Genomic DNA, 21,073 nt, shown 5'->3' on the forward strand with positions numbered 1-21,073 from the left:
GGGAGCATATGTTGCATCGGGGTTATTTGCATAGAACTATCACCAGTTGTCTCTTTTGATTACATCAGATAAAGACTCCCGCTGTTTGCTCGTTTGCAGGAAGGATATTTTAATTTGAGACAGATTTGAAGGCTTTTTGAATTCATAGGGGTGCACGCAAGGAGTGGGGGGGGTGTTAAGTCAGCAGATCGTGAGAAAAAAAAATATGAGCCTGAAAAAAGTTCAAAGATGTCGCAGTTCAAAGGTGGCGCAGTAAGATAGGAAAGCATAGGCTTCCTCATCTACCAGCAAACACACAGTGTAAATTTCACAACTTATTGTCTCAAGGCTTTTTTCTTCAGCTGGTTCACAAGAGGAAGTAGCAGGGGAATTGTTTCTATAGCCTCATTAGCATTAATTATTAAACTGGTGGGTAAAGCTAGCTGCAATCTGAGGATACACAGAGGGAAATGCTAATGATGCACAATCATCTCAAATCATCTAGTGATGCACAATCAGGTCGTCGCAGAAATATTTCTCACACATATGCCATGAATGCCCAGAACGTTTCTTTTCTTTAGTTTCAAACATGATTCTCTTGGCATTTGTGTCCGTATTAGCTGTAAGCTGTGGAGAGGAGGACAGAAAATATTTAAAGACAGTGACAGAGGGTACAACATGCAATGAAAGTCCCCAGCCGGCAGGGCACCAGTGGAAACCAAAAGCTGAGCAACAGCCACGCTGGGTCTAAAGAACAAACAGGAAGATGCAGACATTAAATATTAAAACAGCCAAGTTGATATTTAATCTCCATAAATAAAACTGAAACTGTTTACTGCTCTCTCAGTCTGTAACTCCACACCCTGCCTCCCTGTTTGTCCGTGTGTTTACACTCACCACTCTCCACCTCAAGCAGGGCTTTAGTGAGGATGCTGCCGGCCACGCTGATGGCCTGACAGATGTAGTAGCCTGAGTCTTCGACTCGGACATCAGCGATAGTCAGCTCGCCGCTCAGCGACACAGAGAAACGGCCCGACTGAGATGGCTCCTGGATGGGAAACAGCAAGATCTGGAGAAGTAAAAACATTATGTGTTTGTGTGTATGTGGTTCAAGATCAGTTTCTCATATTATACATTATTAGACATTAATTGATTCATTTGCTGTAATCAATTTGTTATCCACTCCACTATTGTGATTTAAGTTTGTTCGTGGGTGTTATTTCCTAAGTAGGAAAATGCAGACATTTATTTATTTGCTTTTACTCAGCAGAGCTCATTGTATAACCAGCAATGACAGTGCCAGATAAAAGCTGTTCCGCTTGCAGCCTTGAGAATTTGAATTTTGCAGCCACGCACATCAGTTCAGAAATATAGCTCTTTAAATCTCTCTCTTCATGCATCCAAGCTTGGGGCTTTTAGTGTCTTTATTTTGAGGAGAGCCAGACAACAGTTGTTTGGATAACCATTAAGAGATGTGCTGTAGACGAACTAAGGTCAGTCATTAAAATACCAAAAGTTAGTTCAACTTGACTTCTTAAAAAAACTTTGTATGTGTCTGTGTGTGTATCCAAACTGAAAAAATGTGCAAATAAAAACAACAGAAAACATTTTAAAATCATCTGGCTACAGATGACTTGTATTAAACACTTCAACAACTGATTATGTTCAGAACCTAATTTTCTGTCAGTGCTCTGTGTGTTGTCAGTGTAAAAATCAACAGAGAAAACAAATGTTGAGCTGTGTCTGTAACTAATCTATTTCATCACATCTTCATTATGAGGACCCTCAGCAGTTTTTCTCCACCAAGTGAGAACATAAGGTTTCATCATCTTCCTTGAGGGCTCAGGATGTTATTCCAACCCATAACCTTCTGTCGACCTTCTCCTACCACTGCTGAATTGCTGTAATCAACCTGTTAGCTATCGTTGTTCACTGGAACTCAGGGGATAGACGCATAAACTGAGCCTGACGGGACCGGTTGGTACCCGAGGACCTGAATGTGTCGGGTCCTGCCACCATTCTCTCGGGTTCATGTCAGGTTCAGACAGAAATGTGGTTTATTGCTATTTTACACACGACAGTTGCTGGTTTTTATTTAATATGCAGTTAGATTTCAAAATTCTATATCATCGTGATATAAGAGTATCCTTCCTGAAAGGGAACGTGTTCCTGACATGCTACCCACACACTTCCTCTCCTCCTCTTCCTCCATGCTTTCTCCTCTTTATCTCTCTCCTCCACTCTTGTTCTCCCTCTCCCACACACATTCTCCAGGCCTCCCCCCCACCTCTAATCTGTACCTGGGAGCCACGCTACAGGCTCCCACGCACTCTCATCAGGCCTTTCAGCACATTCCAACAGGCTGCAACGCTTATCATACATTCGCCTGTCTCACACACACACACACACTATAGACACGCTGGCCTGTGTAGGCTCACACTTTGGTGAATAACACTCTGTGTGGATGATGGAAAGTGAGGTGTGTGAATGTGTGTATGTGTGAGTCACCCTGGCTCTGAACTACAGCACAAAGTGATAAGAGGATGAGAGTAAAGAACATGACAGTGAGAAGAGATGCAGGCTCCGTTTAAAAGCATGTTTTAGAGTGGCCACAACATTAACACCAGCAGCTTTCATTTTCCTGTATTTTTTTTTATTACATTTATGCTTTAGATTATGCAGTATCACAGGAATCAAAGGGCTAAACTGAAACAAAAAATAAATATGTATCACCACCTTCCAATCCTGTGTCCATTTGTAAAATAACATATTATAACAATATTAAAGCTCAGCAGACACTGAGCTTTAATGCTTTTACTGTGAGATACAAACTGACTGATGGATGCTTCAGACGGCAGAAGTTGTCAATTCAATACATGTCACAGGACGATTCTTACCTGGCTGCCTTCTTTTTGCCAGAAGACGGCTGGTGGAGGATTTCCTTTGGTGCCACAGAGGAAGGTTACTGTGCGACCCGGCGCTGTGATCTGGTCTCGCGGCCGAACCACAATCTGAGGGGGCACTGGCACACACAGAATAGAGATGCAAGGTTAGCGGGCTGAAGCAGAAATAAAGTCTTTGTGTCAGTCTGTGTGGTCAGTGTGCTGCATACAGAGAACGCTCCTACAGCGACTGGACAAGAGTGATGACAGCGAGTCACAACTAACAGCTGTCTCACTTAAATTCTCCCTTTCTGTTTACACACACACACATACATACTTGCACACAGACTTAAATGCATTCAGAAGCACACAATTACATGTACACACACACCTCTTCTGACTGTAAGCATAAAGCGCAATAGCACAAATCCCTGCTGCTTTCATCGCTAATTGTAACAGCTTCAAGGACACGGCAAAAATAAAACTATAAACAGAGCCTTTTGTTCCAAACACAGGTGAATTAGCGTTTCGCAAATAGCGTACTTAATGAACATGGTTCAGTGAGGAGATGTTGGCAGCCTTGTAGCAGCTGATAACTCCTGATAAATCACACAAATGCTCTTTTATTATCAGCTGCTACTTGCTTTCAAGCCTCAGTTAACTATGTTCAAATATTCACTCAAGGTTACAAACCAATTAGCCGTGATGAAACATTTTTAACATCGTGGTAGTGTGACACGCCATCTAGTCACTAGCCATCTAGTGGTGACACGCTGTGCCAAGTTAATTGATTTTTTGATTTCTACACACAGTATACAGCAGACAACTATTATGTGATTAAGTCACTCAGAAAAGAGAAAATCCCACTCATTGCTGAAAAAGTCAATTCTTTGTGCACGACTTGAAATGTGATTCACAGCTTTTTATTCATGGGAGATGATGCTTTAGGTTTTAGACATCATGATTCAGACTTAGGCAAAGTGCATTAACGTGTTATTGATTACTATAATATTTTAATTAGTTGCCATGTCTCTAAAGTTGGGATGCAAACAAATGTATACACAAAGTTTCTAGTTTAATACCTGTGGTTCCTCAGTACCTGCAATGTGAGCTAATTTTCTCTTCCAGGCCAGAGTGACAAAACTGATACCCTGTGACCTTGATTCCTTTGGATATGATAGATTGCGCCTGTTACAGATGCTTATTGGTTAAGCAGTGGTACATGATGATGAATTTCCTATATTTGGCTGTAGAGACTAACAAAAAGGTCGGCCCAGAACCCAGAGGAGGCTAATTTCAGGTTTGTGGGTCACCTTTATGATCCTGAGCCTCGGTCTAATCAGATATCTTTGAACACAGATGGGAGGTGGGGCGGGGAATAGCATGCTGTCTCACTCTCTCTCCTGTTACATGTCACTCCTGTGACTTCTATTGATTCTGGAGCATGTGACAGAGTGGGGGTGGGGGTGTGAATGCATAATGATGCCCTACACCACTCCTAATTGATTTCCCGTCTTCCCACCTGATCTCCTGCTTCTCTTTCATTCTGTGTTTCAATTAGCACGGAGAGAAACTAGAAGAGTAAGAGGACGAGAACCTTCATACAGAACCACTAAGCAAGAAGTCACAGTCGAAGTGAAGAGAAGGAACAAACAGGAAAGTTTCCACTCTGCTGTGTAACTTGGAGACAGCAAATCCTGAATAAAGACACCAACAGAAAGTAAAGTTGTGACATATAAAAGCTGGCAACTTTAAAAATCTATCTGTAATGTGCTCTGCTTGCAATATATTGTCAGTTCATTGAGTTTGGAGTTCCAATTTAAAAATCCAATGATGGAAAGATATTCGGTTATAAAGAAAAGACACGTACTAAATACAAAGTACAGGAAAAAATAAAACAATCCCAATACTAATAGGGTCCATATTTGTGAAAATGCTGTCTCTTTAAGTCTGGGCACTTTCCTCTGTTCCAGGGATAAAATACAACATAACTTTGTTTCAATTTGTCAATCCATTCAAGGCAATTACGCTCTGAGAAACACCCGCTGACATTAGTAACCTCAGAGGAGGCCTGTTTCTCTTGTGTTATTTCAAGCGGTTTAGAGTTGGACTTGCTGCTTAAATGAGAAGAAAAGAGCTTGGAAATAGGACAGTGGAAGAAAAACCAGCCTGGACATCTAGTACAACAGCTGATTGTTGTGAAGCACTGACATTTTCTCAACATGTTAAATGTTGGCGCCCAGTCTGGCGATGGATTGAGAATTCCCGACTGCCACATTTCTAGCACCGACTTGCCTGCTCCCTGTTACCTGACATGAGAATGCCAGTCTAATTTCATGCCCTGCGTCCACACTGTAAACCTCGCCTAGGAGTTACTCAGCTCTTTCCTGTCTTGAAGAGTGCTTCCACCACGAGCCCTTTCCCACTGCAGGAGGGGATCCGCATGTCAGCAGCAGCAGAAATCACAGCTAAGCGGTCTTTAACCAATGTGGGCAAGATAACGTCCAGGGATCAAACATCTCGTCCGCCGTTAACCCTAAAGGTCAAAGTGCAAACATGCCCCCCCCCCAGAGAGATGACTTGGGGCCAGTGGCACTGAAGCTCCCCTTTCACTTCCCAGCCTCCTTAAAGACAAGCTTTCTGTCGTGGCTGATGCAAGTCCAGTAATCTGAAAGAAATGCAGCGTAATACTCCGTTCTTATGTAACGCCATTTCAGTTTTGTGCACACACACGAGATGAACACACAGGAGAAAAGACGCTGTGCCACAACACCATGCTAAGCAAGCCCTTCGACATAAACTTGTCAACACCTGAACATTTCCAGCCTCTCCCACCCCTGCATGACGAGCCGCTGCAACTTTGACCCAAATACAGTGACAGCCAGGAATATTCAGGCTATTAAAATGACGTTTTTGGTACGCTACGCAGCCGTCTAGAGAATAACAATGTTTGATTTGAGGAGGCAAGCCAGCACATCGCCTGAGGCTGTAATAAATAATTAGCAATAATGGGTGCACTCGGTGCGACACTGAGCTTTAGATTTAGGGCACAGGGAAACATTATCAACCTAACATGAGATGGAATCTAACAGAGCAGCTAAAATATACATGAAAAAACATCAGCAAACAATGCCGGCATGTCACTGAAACAGCAGGTTGCTTGTACAGATATTTAGTCTTCTGGGTTGCTGTTTTTTAGACATGGCAGAGTTTGTACCCTTAAAAATCCAAAAAGCGTCTCAGCTTATCCAAACATCACGGTATTTTGCAGTTTAGTATTAAACCTATAAGACAGTGATGGCGCATCAGGCGACAACTGCAGAAAGCAGTGTCAGGGAAGTAAACTGGAGAATGTCTAAATAAAGAATGAAACACTTGAGATCGGAATTCAAAGACTACTTTTATATGCTGCATATCGCTAGAGATGGAGAACACATAACGAGGCTAACACGCCAAGAGGGAGGCAAAAATAGACAGCCTGAGAGTTAAATTTCCACGGCTTTTGCGATAAGACGTGTCAGTCTGAGGAAGGGGGAGTCTGAAGAGTCTGGTCTCTGAAGGTGCTGCTGTGTAACGAGCACCAAAGTTCAGAGTCAGGATGGAATGATGTCATGTAGTCTGTAATTAAATTTTATTTTGGACTTTTATGTAAGAAAATAATGAGCTCTAAGTGTTGTAGGTGGTTATGTAGTGACCTCATGCTGAGATAGTTGCTTATCATTAATAGTCACCTTTATAATAACTATAACTACAGTCTTTCCCCTAACTTAAAGTGTTGTGGAAGCCTACAACTTAAACAAACTTAATTTGATGTAAATATGATCCTTCCCTGACCCTAACGACTCTGGATTTGGATTTGTTACGACATAATCTGGGGTATTTCCAGTGTCGACATTCTTGTCTGGCGGTAGGAATGCTGATCCCAGCTTTAGTCAGTTTAGGGAGAAACATCATCTTCATAAACAAACTAAGGCAGGCAAACATTTCAGCTGCTCAGCTGTTCACCACATACTGCGCTCCCACTCAGACACATCAGCGTGCGATCTGTTCCACCGCTGTTGTATGAACACGCCGTGTTGCTCAAACACACAGCAAACGCAGACAAAGTGCTTACAACCAAAGCGTCTTACTACCCACCCCCCGCCCCCCCGCACCGCCCGCGCATTTGACGTGTGATTTGCACCGAAACTGAAGCTATCACACACCAGAGAACACGCACACAAACACACACCAGGAGTTCCTCAGGGGCCTGGATGTGACAGGCAGCTGTCACAGCCCCACGTTGATGCAGACAGCGTGTTTCACACACATCCGCTTGAGTAAACACACTCTCACGCTGCTGCTGCTGCTACTGCTGCTTCATCCTTTCATTTCATACCCCCCACCCTAAACACACACACACACCTCCCCCTTCCCTCTGTCACATACACACTATTTTTTCTGAGACTGTTTCCATTCTGCAAAGATGATTGAGGAGGTGGTTATTGAATAAGAATAATGTATTAAAGCTGGATAATAATTCATCTTTGCTTTTATTGAATCTGGATTTGGACCTTTGTGCCCAGAACTCTCACCTACTTATCCAACATCAATATATGAAGTGAGGGGCTGGTACAGCTTTTAAAAAATTACAATAAGTCACAGGAAAAGCTCAGTACGGTCATATTGCTTCCTGTCTGTACATGAAATATGAATCTAACTCATTTGTTGTAAAATGTCTGCTAAACTCCCTCAAAGATTTTCTTCGTTTTATGTCTTCTCTGTCCCTGCTGCTTCAAGCCCCGCAGCTGGCTGGCAGAGTCAAAGATGCACATCAAGTCCAAAGTCCTGTTCATGGTACTTTTAATTTTCAAGCAATTCCAATAAAATATGGAACAAATAATGCACCACCACCTCTCTCGCTATTTCTTTGCTTTTGTCTCCCTCAGGACTGCAATCAAGCAGGATGGAATATACCTGGGCTCAGTGCCCTGTGTGTATAAACCAGAGCAGCAGGCAGCCTTTGGCTTTCACTTTTCTCCTCCATGGTCTATACTACCCACTTTACAGATTATTCCTACTTATTTCTTCTTCTATGTTTTTTCTGAGAATTAATTGTAAATAAATTATTATTATTATTATGTTAGCATGCCTCCTGTTATTATCAAAGTCTAAGAGCCAGTCTGTCACAGAAGAAAAAAAGCAATCACTTCCATCACATGTGGGGGGAAATAGAGATATAAAGCCTCAAACAAATGATCTCATAACAAGCACAGTACACTGACATATTTTGCATGCTTCATAATCTGTGTCCTAAACTCCTCCTGCACTGGGACTACTGCTGTGCCATCAATCACACTGGTAACTGAACACTATGTTGGAACATTATAAGAGGGAATTAGGCTTCTAATAGTGCAAACTAGATCCAGTGAGAGGGGTCATCACATCAGCTACTGTGGACCCCCTGCTGTGAAACAATTGCTGTGTAATCAGTTTAATTGCACCCCCTTGCTTCAGCACCTTTCCAGGATGTCCTGCTCATTATCAAGCATGCTTGGTACTCTGTTGGACCATGTCTACATTAAGATGGGTAAATCTATACTCCCCTTATTTTTCACTCCATTTTGTTTGTCCAGTCTTTCCACACAGAGGAATCATGGAAATTTTAATAATTTCATGGAAACTCTGAAGACTGTAAACGTCTTCATCTGGATGAACAAAAGACGTTTGATTAGGATTAGGCTGTTCCCCAATACTGTTCTGTGCTTGTTCTTAGATGAAGTAATACAAAATGATGTGAAGGGAGGTGAATGTAGTTAACAATATATAAAGCATGGTGTGGTTATATGTTGTTTTGGCACAAAAAGAGCCTTTTAGAAAGTACCCAGCCTAATGTTCTTTAGACAGAGTGTTACTCACAGATCTTTTAGTGGGAGCAATAAAAGGCAAATAAAATAGCTGGGATTCTGTTGGCCTTCAAACATGCTGGATTCCTGTGGCTCAGTTACAGTCAACCACTTCAGTTACAGTAACTTCTTTTTCCAAACCAAGAATTTAATCATTTACTTTCAGTGATTATGTCTTCCACACCTCCACATCCAATTTATTCAAGATTGTCCTTTTAACTGAAAGAAAATAACTCTAAAAATAACGTATGCTCCCTGATGCTTCACACAAGGACAAAGACTGTTTGAATTTCCTTGATATCGACTAAGATAAAGGTATACAAAAAAGAGCACAGAAAACCCTGATTGCTTGCTTGTTGTGCAAAATATGGATTTAGGATTCATCACTAACAGCATCGGCTAGTTCAAGTGGGTTCATTTCAAGTCACGTGGACCAATGAGGAATTGGCCTGTTCATAGGTTTTGCCCATTTCTACTCCACCCGCTGCCTCAGAGAACTGTTTCTCTAATGGGCAGAAAACTGTAGCTGCCCACTACCAGTGTGTGTCACGTCTTAAAAGGCTTATTTCATCTCTCTTTATTGGGCCTGCCTACGCATGCTGAGAAATGACCGAAAGGCTAAAAAGATGTATAAAAATTGTTACAATGAAATTGACCTTTGAAGCACCAATGGAAGATATACATACTATGAATAGTCCTGTGAGAAACTGCAGCCTCTTTTTCTCAATTGCCTGTTTGTCTTCAAGGAATGCCAGTGAAAATGCTCATATGCTGTAGCAGATAGCATTGAAGAACCAAAAGGCTCATTTCTGTGGCTTTGGTATTTTTCAATTTCACAACACAAAAGTTGGATCTTTTGCTGCCTTTTCAAACTCAGCTTCTTATTTCATCACCAGCAGCACATTAATACTTGTGGAAACGATATCATGGCTAAGCAGTTCGGTAGTTGTATGATGAGTTTATTAGCTTCTGCCGAAGAAAAACAAAACTAAAACTAATTTTTCACAATACAGAAGCAGTTTCCCAGTGGGTTCATTTGCATGCTAAATTAAAACTCTGTGGTAATAATGGAAGGCATTTCTTTTGTAGTAATGGAAGCTCCACCTAGATAAGCTAAAACATGTCTGGAGTGCAGTTGTGGAAAATCAAAAGCGTACTCCCAGCAGAGGTACTTAAATACTAATTGGCTATCCTCTATTCAAACTGGCAGAAAAGCAGCCGTGGTAGTGGGGGTTATCCCTCCAACATGGCAACCTTCTTAAAGTCTTCATCTCCCTCTCACTTGTGTTAAGTCACTCACACACACACGCGTGCACAATGTAAATGCATGCAAAGATGGGATGAAATGGAATACTTACTGGATGGGCCGACTGCGATGGAGTGACGCAGGAGAGTGGTGGAAAAGAAAAAAAAATAAAGTAAGAGATGAATGAGAATGAGATGATGAGCTCATGATGAACAGTGATTATATTTGAACGAAAAAGTGTGAAACTTGGGAGCGGCACAGCCTCACAGGTTTGTGTAAAACGGATAATCACATGAATTAGAATGTGAATGGACTAAAGTGAAAGTGGCTGCCATTTAAATGAAGTGGCCCCAAAAGATAAGAGCAGTGGGAGACCAGGAGGAGTGATGGAGTGACTGTGGATTACAGGTGAGGATGAGAGGTTGTGTCCTGATTGATCTGCAGTTTTCAATCGCGTGTGTGTGTGCATGTATGTGTGCGTAATTTCTATTAGCCTTAATACTGCAGCTCCATGCACTAACACACAATCAATTTCCATTTGCCTAACAGCTGCTGCCGGGAATGACTTCTTCATTGTGTTGCAAAATTCTATTAGCAAAGCATGTTTATGTGTGTGCAAGATTTGTAAATACAGTGTGTGTTTTCTCTTATGCAGACAAATACCCTGTGTGTGTGTTTTTTTTTTCAGTGCATGTGGATACAGTATGTAAGCCTACATGTGTTGACACATGTCAGAAGTGTCAGCAGAGACCAGAGGGCCCGCTCACAGAATCAACTGTTACTGAAGAAAACTTTAAATATTCCCTTTTATCATTACAAAAGACAGATTTCCCATCCGAGTGCCTCTTTTTCAAGGGACTGACTTTATTCTAATGCAATTTCACTGCTTTTTGATCTCAGCTCTCTCTCCAGAGGGATGACGAGCCGAGGCTTAAAATCCATTTTTCACTTTTCCCCCCTCTTATAGTTTCAGTTAACAGCATGTTATCAGTGGTATAATACGAAGAGTCAAAAGCAGCTGAAGTGTCTGTCTGGCACTCTGCTCACTTATTTGTCTGACTTCTTATGAGTTATATCATCCCCGTATAAACAATTTGGACATTGTGTGATACCGTTGGCACTTTTTAAAGTCCTGTATTTTCACTGCCTGAGGAAACCGAGAGAAAAATGGCTTGATGGCAGATTTTCAACAAAAGCAACCAAATTGAATTCGTCGGAGAGAAAGACAATTAAATGCTGGTAGGTGAAATGTGGGCATTTTGTGTTGCATCTCAACAAAACTGTCTATCTGTGCAAATAATTTACTCATGTATTCAGTGCTAAAAATCCATTTTTTATTTCTAGAGAAAGAGTGAACCAGTGAGCCAGTGCAGAACTGCCACCTTTGAAGTTTAATTTGTTAAATGATATTTATAAGAAGTCAAATATCAGCAGCTGATGGTGTCTTACCATGCACTTGAAGGGTACCCGATGCCTCGGCCTTGCCCACACTGTTCTCTGAAACGCAGGTGTACGTTCCCTCATCCTCAGCTCTCACTTGTGTCAGACGCAGGCTGTTGTCGCTGCGGATCTCAAATCTGCAAATACAAGCACGATATAGCACAAAGCATGATACCTTAAAACAGAAGCTCCAGAAAAAGTCTGAGTTTTTAAACAAGCAGTCTGTATAGACTACACATGAGATGTAGTCATGTGTCTACTACAGATGGCCATGGATCCATGTGGAGACAGAGTGAGAGTCCCTGTAAGGTTTTAGGCAGGAGACAAAAAATCTATGCAAGTGTCCCTGTGCTGATCTGTATCCTGGTGACAACAAGGGAACATTTTACCTCGTTTCCCCTGATGGATCATTAAGGTTTCATTGAATCAAATCCACAAGGTTTGCGAGGGACTGAGTGAGGGAGTGACTCGCAGCAACACAGTCACAGTGTATCTTATCATGACTGCTATCACGCATCACCATGGTTCAGCACAAACTGCCAACAAATGTTTGTATTTAGATGTTTTTTATTCTGTTACTAACACAAGCTGCTGTGACATATGAGTAATATATTTTGATTATTTATCTGAGGAATGACAAGTACTGCAAGCTAACAGTTGGTCACTAAGCTGTCTTATTAGTGAGGTAGTATGTTGCTAAGCAACACATAGCACCCAGCATGTATTGTTGGACAAGTACATAAGTGTTTGTTCCATCTTACCTGCCCCGGGGCAACTCCCCCTCCTCTCTCTTCCAGCGGACAGTCGGAGTTGGGTCTCCGTGCACCTCGCAGAAGAAGTCCACTGTATCATCTGCCAGCACCACCTGGTTCACCGGCTGTTTGGTGAACACCGGCCTCTCTGGAATTAGACAGCGACAATGAATGAAGAGAAAGGATTAAAAACTGCTTATGGCGCTACTTACTAATTAGAGTTTTAGACTTTATAAACTTGTCAGCAATTTTTAACACCACCTTTCATGTAACTTAGGAGTGGACAAATTTACTTGGGCTAAATTCAGATATAACCATTGATGTAAAAGTCTATCTTTGGTGGTATTAGACATGGGGTGGAAAACTCCACTGCATTGCACCAGAGTTCACTTTGAGCCTGAATATTTGATCTGGCTTCAACTGAGGCTGAGCGAGATATCTTATTATATTATTACAATAATTATTGAAGTAACAGTCCATGAAAGATAACATCAAATCAGCAAAATATCAAACAGAAGATAATATCTTTGACAGATTTACATGCACAACAGCATTAGGTTACACTGGCAGGAGACTGAATACACATGTGACAGAGTATATCCAGAGACATGAATATGCACTGGAATCTCTTCTTACGATCATAATCAGTTTTAACAATTGCAGGTTTCCTAGAGAAATTAGTGCAGATGTTTCACAGATGGCAGTTATTTTAAAAGAAAAGGTCCCGGTCATGCATTTTCATGAACCATAAATTGACTAATTAGGTTTTACATGCTGGGTATAAATTTCCTGTTGCACCAATTGTGCACAAGGAACAGCATCTGGGTTGTGGTGGTGGGAAGGAGGCAAGGTGGAGGGGGTTGGTGGGACTGAAAAAGAAAATATCCATTTTTTTTTATCTGTTTCCTGGGATCAATATACACTTTGAGGACACTTGGTGCTGCTGGGACCAAAGCAGGGATTTACAGAGGAGGAAAGAAGAGATCAAGAGAGCAAAGGTCAACTTGGGAGAGAATCATTCATCTTCTGCTCCAATCACAACTAAGGAAAGAAAGAACGAGCAGCCTGCAGGAAACAAATTCAGAAAAAGTAGAAAACCTTCTAGGCACATTAATGTACAAAGTCCAACAGATGAAACATTACTATAGTTTATCATACATACATATAGTTTAGTTTACTGTAGAATCTCATCCATTGTTATTGATGTTAGATTCTTACAAATTCTGTTTCTGTGACTATTTCATTGCACACACTATATAAAGTGAACCATATGAGACACTGTAATAAGGACTCACCAAACACCACTAGTTCAGCAGGATCACTGTCTTTCTCTCCAACCATGTTGGTTCCAACACACACATACATGCCAGCATCACTTTTTCTCGTGTTGGAAATCATCAACTTGCCTCCTCGGATCTGAAAATGAGAGGCACAGGGAGGGGAAAAAGAGGGAATGGAAGAAAACATAAGTGGAGGAGGAGGAGAGGAAAGGTTGGTGGTGGAGGTTGGGGAAAGTAAGAAGACAAATGGAAAAAGGTTGGAACAGGATATTGAGGCATGTTAGTCTAGAGAGAAGGCACTCCATCATTTTCAGTGCAGATCATGACAGATGGCCCATTTGCTTTTTCTTACACAGGTCTAGCTCCAGGCCAATCACCACAGAGGCATCTTAAACTGCTCAGTTTATACGTAGTCGCAGTGATTTGTTATTTGATGATGGCATACAGTACACACACACACACGCACATATGTGTATGCCTCCAAATAGCTGCTATAATTATTTCTGGAAGGTTGTTCTGAAGAATACCGTTCAAGGATTAAATTAAACAACAATCAATGATGTTCAATAACACTGTTGCTTTTCAATTATCAACTACAGTGGAACTGGAACTGATTCTTAATCAAGTCTCCTCATCAATAATCAAAACTCAGTGTCTCACTGTCATCAGTGGTAATTTAAATTAACCAGGCAGTAGATGTCCATATAAAATAATTGGATGTTTACTTAATAATTGAAAGACAGCTGACTAGATTGCAATGATGCACAAACTCAGTAAGGTGCAAATAACTTGAATTGTGGTGTGGGCTATTATGAGCACACAACAAGATTTGAGCTGAATGAGCCAACTTACAGTTATTCTCTCGTCTCGGTCATTCACCCGGATATTGTTTCTCTTCCAAGAGATGGTGGGCTCAGGATGGCCTCTAGGCGGGATACACTCCATGACAGCGGGCTCACCTGCTGCTACCACTACATCACTGGGTGTTTGACGGAAGTCATCTCTCAGAACTGGAGAAAAGGGAGAAGGTGCAGAGACATGGTTAGAGTGATTGTAAACCTCTATGTGGATGATGTTATATTTTATGTGACTATGCATGTTGGACTCATATTCATTTTGTGCTGACATTTGGCCTCTGAAAGAGATGCAATCAAAACTGAGGAGGCTCTCTCACTAATTGACAAACCTCAATAACACAATGCATGACAGGATATTGCTGCTGTTACGTTGTGGCTGTGAATTTAAGTTGGTATAGATGTCCCCAAAGCCTTCATTGACTCAGTGTTGCATGTGGCATCACAGCACATCAATAATGGAGGCTCTTGAAGCTGACACACACACAAAGTAGATAAATTATTCATCTTCTGACCCAGTCCCCCCAGCACACACACATACATACACCCCTTGGCAAATGCACATGCATTAATTTACTTCGATATGTGGTCAAGAAAACAAGTCACCACTAAAACAAGTACATAGATAAATCAACTATATCAACTGTAGGACACTGTATACATATTTCAGAAAATGTGTGTTCTTGTGATTTCTCTTCACCAAATATATGCCTCTGTAGTCAACATCTTATGAATGATACCTCAAGGCATTGTGCTTTTTCTTTCCCATTCCAGACTGTAAAGCTCTGTGGCCTATCAGGTTACAGCTGTGGAGGATGGTTGGGTAGTTTAGGATGATGTGCTGACAACTTCAGTCTGCCAGGAAAAGGCCTAATCCATGTAGGTCGACAGGCTAGTCTGTCCTTAACCACTTCAGGGATTTACGGTACAAAGGTGATTTCAAAGGCATTCCTGTTGTTTCTGGCCTGAATATTCCCCCCTGGATCTGAAAAGGGGATCTTCACAAAAATCGCTCTGACATCACAATCTCTTCTAGGCATTTATAAAGAAACTTCCAAAGGTAAACAGCAATTGTTTCAAAAGTATCACATTTTACACAATAACATTTAAAGCAAGGGGTGGGTATGAGATTTGGACATCAGGGAGTTGAGTGAGCATGGCTGATTTGCATTTTAGCAATTGCACTGATGATATCAATAAGTCCTATCAAGAAAATAGCATTCAATTTATGTCCTGACTTATGTCACTCCTGGATCAGCACAGAAGTGCTGGGCTGTTGAGACTGTCACAACGAGGAGCAAAGAGAATTCTGCTATTTCACCTTAAAAGTTCAAGTCATGTCAGAAAGTGGCATCCTAATTTACACAGACAGCTATTCAAAGACTTTTGAACATCGCTGCTAAAAAGCTGTCAAGAATACCACCTCTCTGTCAAAGCCCTAGCTTCTTTCAAATGCCCTGAATCCAGAAGTGACAGATATGGTTGTCATGCGCAGGGAAAAATACATTTCAAAGTGTTGTCTTAACATTAAATAATATGTGAAGCTTGATAGAACTGACTTAATAATAAGACAATTAAATGAAACACTCTATGACCGTACAACTCTTCCATAATTACTAATTTTCTGATTCATGTATTTTGCATTACTTCTCCCGTTTCAGGTTGAGATTAAATGTGTTAACAGCAGCATTTACACATTCACAACCAGGAGTGCAAATTAGCCCTTTATGTATGTTTTTTTACATGATTGAGCAGCATTTCCAAGTGCTTGGCTGTATTCTCCTGTGACTGCAGTCACTGTGCACTTATGTAGAAATGAAATCATTTGTGATGTATATGAGCAATATGTGATGTAACCGTACTTCTAGTTGGCAGTTGTTCTATTAGTCTTCCTTTTCCATCCTAATCCATTCAACCCTGACAGAAAAGGGTTTTATCTCGGTAACTTATTGTTTATGTATTTGATTCAATGTTGTGTCTTCAGTGGTATAAACCAATGTTTGTTGATATTTGCCTAGAGATTTCAAAAAATATTACATCATTTTAAAAGCTCTGTTAGAAATATCCCTACACTTTACTCAGTTATGCAATGACTATATGAAAAGTCTAAGTCTCTAGGCAGTTATGTCTCTGTACATGGGAGGGTTTGCACATAAGGGAGCATGTGTTTGTTCATGTATGTGAGAAACTGCAACAATGTCGCTGTAATGTCACAGCCCAGCTTGGGAGGGTCACTGCCTCATCTGATTAATGGTACACCTCCACTAATGACAGCACCAATGGGCCAACAAAGGCCCGGGACATTACCATTTTCAACACCATTCATATCTGTCCATCCATCCAGCCGTATGAACTGGTTTCCTCTCAGGCTCCTGAGGACATTTCTTTATCTCATACACCTGGGCTTTGGTGGGAAACTCATCGTATCTCAGTGTCAGGCTGTATGCAGCAAAGGCTCATTTCTCTCCCTGTCAAGATAGCGTAGCATCCCCTTTGAATGAGGGTGATTGTGGGTGCGTATGTGAGGAGATAAATCAGCCTGCTTTGTTTGTAATCAAGGTCATGGAACACAGACACATCTGTGTTTAAGGAAATAAGAGGATATTTTTCATTTCCTCGTTAGCTAGCAGAGCCCTTGCTTACCTTTGCACTGATAAAATACCTGTCCATACAATTCCTCGTTGGCTCTTGACCCATTATGTTTCTGTCTTTTTATCTGTGTCTCATAGAGAGATGAAATTGCCACTTATTGCTCTAGTCAGACCCATATCCTGATGGCCAATTATTTGGTCACAGAGCATGTGGGGCACTCCAAATCCCATTGGCCCCTCCAAGCCTGGAATAATATGCCAAACCACACCCCTGACCTTATCTGTACATGCTGCCAACTTTTTCCCCAATCGCCATTCACAGCAGCCTGACTAAGTAGTTCAGGAACCTGTCCTGTCACGCAAATTGAGGAGGGAAATAGGACAGTTTGCTGCACCCGAGGTCGGAATTACCATGCCGTAGGGTTAAAGGACTGCAGTGATGACCTGTCACACACCATTGTGAGATTATGGCTCCAGGGGCCCCTGATCTTTCCCATTCTCCCTCTATATTCACCAGATCCAAGCAAAAAGAAGCTCTCTAGAAGTTTATTAGACACCAGCAATTAACCATGAGGCCCTTGGAGGCCCATATTAAGTGGATGCACTTTGACCCTTTCTTTAAAGCCCTTCAACAAAGCCAGAGTAATCCCCACCACTGGGCCTGTAGAGTGTGCTTTCATCTTAGCACAGACTCACAGTAACACACACACACACACAAGTGAAGATAGTACAAGTGTGTACTGTATATTTAAATATACAGTAGACACCTTTGCAATTGCAAGTGAAACCCTGGAAACAAATCTAAACTTCAAAGGTGATCTATTCTAATCTTCTTAAAACCACGATGTGACCATATCTATCATATGACAATAACATTTTGTCATAGCTATTATGATAACGTAAATCTTTCAAACTCTTGCTTTGAGCAATGTTTTACAGATTTTAAAGATTTACAGAATTTCTGCATGAATTTAATTGAGTTGCTTAATTAGATTACTTAATTCATTGCGTTAGCTGCATTTTAATCATTTTACACATTATTTGGCTCTATCTGACAACCGTGTAATCTATTTCACCAAATTAATATATCACGGGGGAGATTTTATCTCTTATATAACAATAATCAAAGTCAAGTCTCTGAAGCCTTTAGTTCCACTGTCTGTGTCAGACTGCTGTCAGTCTGTATCTTTACACAATGACAAATGCATTAGTCAAACAAAACAGATGACACCCAACTAGCAATTTTCGATTTGTGATGCACATTAGTGAATACACGAATTGCAAATGCCACTGAGTCATTACAAAAATTCTAAACCACCAGAAGCTAATCTATTCAAAGCCAAACCAAGGGTGTTATTTTATAGAAGTAATATTTATTTGTGACTACTAGACTTCTGTGATTTACTATGCGTACAAAGAATCAGGCCCCTGCTGTATATCAGGGCACCATTTGAGCATTTAATTGGACATAAAAAACACCTTTGGGGCAAGCTCATGCTCACTTTTAATTAAATGGCCTTCGCTGTTGTTAATGTTCACAGGGACTGTGGGTGTGTGTGCGTGTGTGTGGGTGTCTGTGTGAGAGAGAGAACCCCCTCAAGAATAAATATTCAGATGGCAGAGAGAGAATGACAGATAGTCCCTTGGCTGGCATAGCACAAAGAGGGACGAAGGGAGGAGAATCAAGAAAAGCATCTCCTGGCTCAAGCTCTGTTGTGGGGGATTGAGCTGGTCATCTGTCAATCCGTCAGCTTACATCTTGTCACAACATGAAGCAATCTGCTCTTGTGAACAAACACACATACAAACACACTTGCACTTGCTCTTTCACTAAAGTACACACACTCTCCTTATCCCTTTATCAATCCTGGTTAGACATGCACATAAATGACTTCTCTGTTCTCTCTATAGGTGTAGCTTGTTCCCCAAGGCAATATCTGTCCAGGCCCTCTGTCCCAACAGGAGGCCTCCATCAGAAGCCACCTTCCATACACCACTCTCATTATCCAGAGAGGACCCCCCCCCCCCCTCCTCCCTCTGGATCCCTATCAACGATTACACCAAGATGAAACAGTCTGCGCAGGATATTGGTGTGTGTGTGTTTTCAGTGGTGACCGTCTGGAGGGGTGTTGGGGGTCTCACAGTTGGAGACAGATGTCTGTTTTGCCACTAAGCACCAATCGCCTATTCACTCTGTCCAATACAAACACACTCATGCTACACAGCAGCTGTAACAGCAAATACAGAAGAACACTGTCTGTGTGCAACATGACTGGCTCCGTCCAATACAGGCTGATTGGACATGCATTCACTAGTCCCTGCCATGACATACCAATCAAAGAACTAGAGCACTTACCTTTGTCTGAGCAAAAAAGTGGCACTAATAAATAACTTTCTTTATCAGCAGGAGGTGGCATAAAAAGAAAAGTAGAAAAAGACCTCTGACATGCTGAATCAGCTGAAAGGCTGGCTATTGGGTCCAAACAGCACCAACTCTGCAGGACACACTGCAAAAATAAGGCTGACAGACATTCACTGATGATCCAACATTAGCTAAGAGTCTGCTTTGCCACAGACTTACCCATCACAAGTAAATGCTTAACCCCAACCCACACCAACGTCAGATTTCAACCTAAACCATAAAACCAAACCTGCATTTGAATGTGCGAGGACCAACAAAAGCTTGTCCACACAGTCATAAAACATGGACAAACACAGACTCTTAACCATTTCTTTATCAACTCTTCCTGATGGCTGACCTGAAACGCTACCACTATAAAAAACGACTTAGTTTAAAGTGTAATTCCATTTTTTCCAAGTGCTGTCATTTGGCTGAGAGTCTTTTACAGCGTTGAGTAAGGGCATAACATGGTTTAGCTCTCTAGAAATGCTCATATGGCCAATAGCAAAATTGAGTCTGCACTAGAGCTAAATGAATGGGAATCACAGGGCACTTCAATTACTCTGTCCATGAGTCCAGAAGGTTCACCTTCTCTTCCAAAGCACTACAGCTTGTTCCATCCTTCGACACACAATCATAGACATACACTCGAGCACACGCATGCACACACACACACATATACTTTTCATCAATGTCCGAAGCATTTTACCCACAAATTTACTCCCTCCACTTTCTTTTGTCCCTTAGTGTGTCAGCTGGCATAGCCATTTAGGCCACCTTCATTGCTGTTTAGTCCTGTCAGCTGAGTCCATTTAGCAGCCACAACAGCTGCCCTGACCCCACCCATCATCCCTCCCACCCAACCTGCCACCAAACTTGGGCTGATGGTTGAAAAGAAGCCATGATAACATAAACATGAAAACGATTTGCATACTTAGCTGCAAAAAAAGAAAAGAAAAAACAGACCTTACAGGTTGAGGTTCAAAAAAATATATTTTTCATATCAGTGGCAAGATCAAGCGATAAAAGAAAAACAATTGAAAGCTGGTAGAGCACCAAATTAATATTTGCAAAATTAATCCTAAACAGATGTTGATAGAAAACTTGCAGTACAAATTACTATTGTGTAAAAGCCATGGTATTTCTCACTGCAAACCTTGGGAAAACCAATTATTAGCCACTGGGCTCAGCTAAATGTAACATTAAATCCACAGGTAACTGTGATACATTACAAGCAGATTATAATGCTGTTATTATCATAGATGAAGCTCTTACAGCACAATCATCAGGCAAACCTAAGAAAATTACACTTAGTTTAGTAGCCATGACATGACATGACACTTTGATAGTTTAAAATGTCTTATCAGCATCACTCCATGTAAAATACTGTAAAACTGAATTAAGTTATCAAATATGAAAAACAGCCATCACACCTCCACCCTCAGTGCTGCAGAAAAAATTAGATGGGGTTATCTGTCCAGGTACAGGCTTTTTAAGTGCTCATAAATTCTTGGGACCATGGCCCTCCACAGTGCCTTGTCGCACCCTGTTGATTGGAAACAGGTTAGGGTAAAGGAGGATGAGGAGGGAACAGACAGGAAAAAAGTGCTTGTTGTGGTGGTGGTGTGGAGGGGGGACAGTCCTGTGTATGTGTATGTGTATTATACTGAAGCACATGGCTAATAAACACCACACCACAGGCTCTTCTATCTACTGTTTTATTTTTTCACAGTGAATCTGCCCATAGTACTTCGTAATATAAG

At 41.4% G+C, this 21,073-nt stretch overlaps 1 protein-coding gene across 4 annotated transcripts in view; it reads right to left on the reverse strand.

Annotated features, from left to right (window-relative positions):
- Positions 1-21,073, reverse strand: part of robo3 (roundabout, axon guidance receptor, homolog 3 (Drosophila)) — a 70,056-nt gene that overhangs the window by 20,926 nt on the left and 28,057 nt on the right. For 2 of the 4 annotated variants that reach the window (XM_026372380.1, XM_026372379.1), the window contains exons 3-9: positions 14,317-14,474; positions 13,480-13,600; positions 12,194-12,332; positions 11,442-11,569; positions 10,105-10,116; positions 2,877-3,001; positions 877-1,048 (exon numbers count right to left, since the gene is read on the reverse strand). In XM_026372380.1, coding sequence (XP_026228165.1) covers positions 877-1,048; positions 2,877-3,001; positions 10,105-10,116; positions 11,442-11,569; positions 12,194-12,332; positions 13,480-13,600; positions 14,317-14,474 — 855 coding nt within the window. The remainder of the gene's footprint in view (positions 1-876; positions 1,049-2,876; positions 3,002-10,104; positions 10,117-11,441; positions 11,570-12,193; positions 12,333-13,479; positions 13,601-14,316; positions 14,475-21,073) is intronic. The other 2 variants (XM_026372382.1, XM_026372381.1) reach the window with 1 other exon arrangement.

This window comes from Anabas testudineus, chromosome 14 (assembly GCF_900324465.2).
Source record: "Anabas testudineus chromosome 14, fAnaTes1.2, whole genome shotgun sequence".
Lineage (NCBI taxonomy): Eukaryota > Metazoa > Chordata > Actinopteri > Anabantiformes > Anabantidae > Anabas > Anabas testudineus.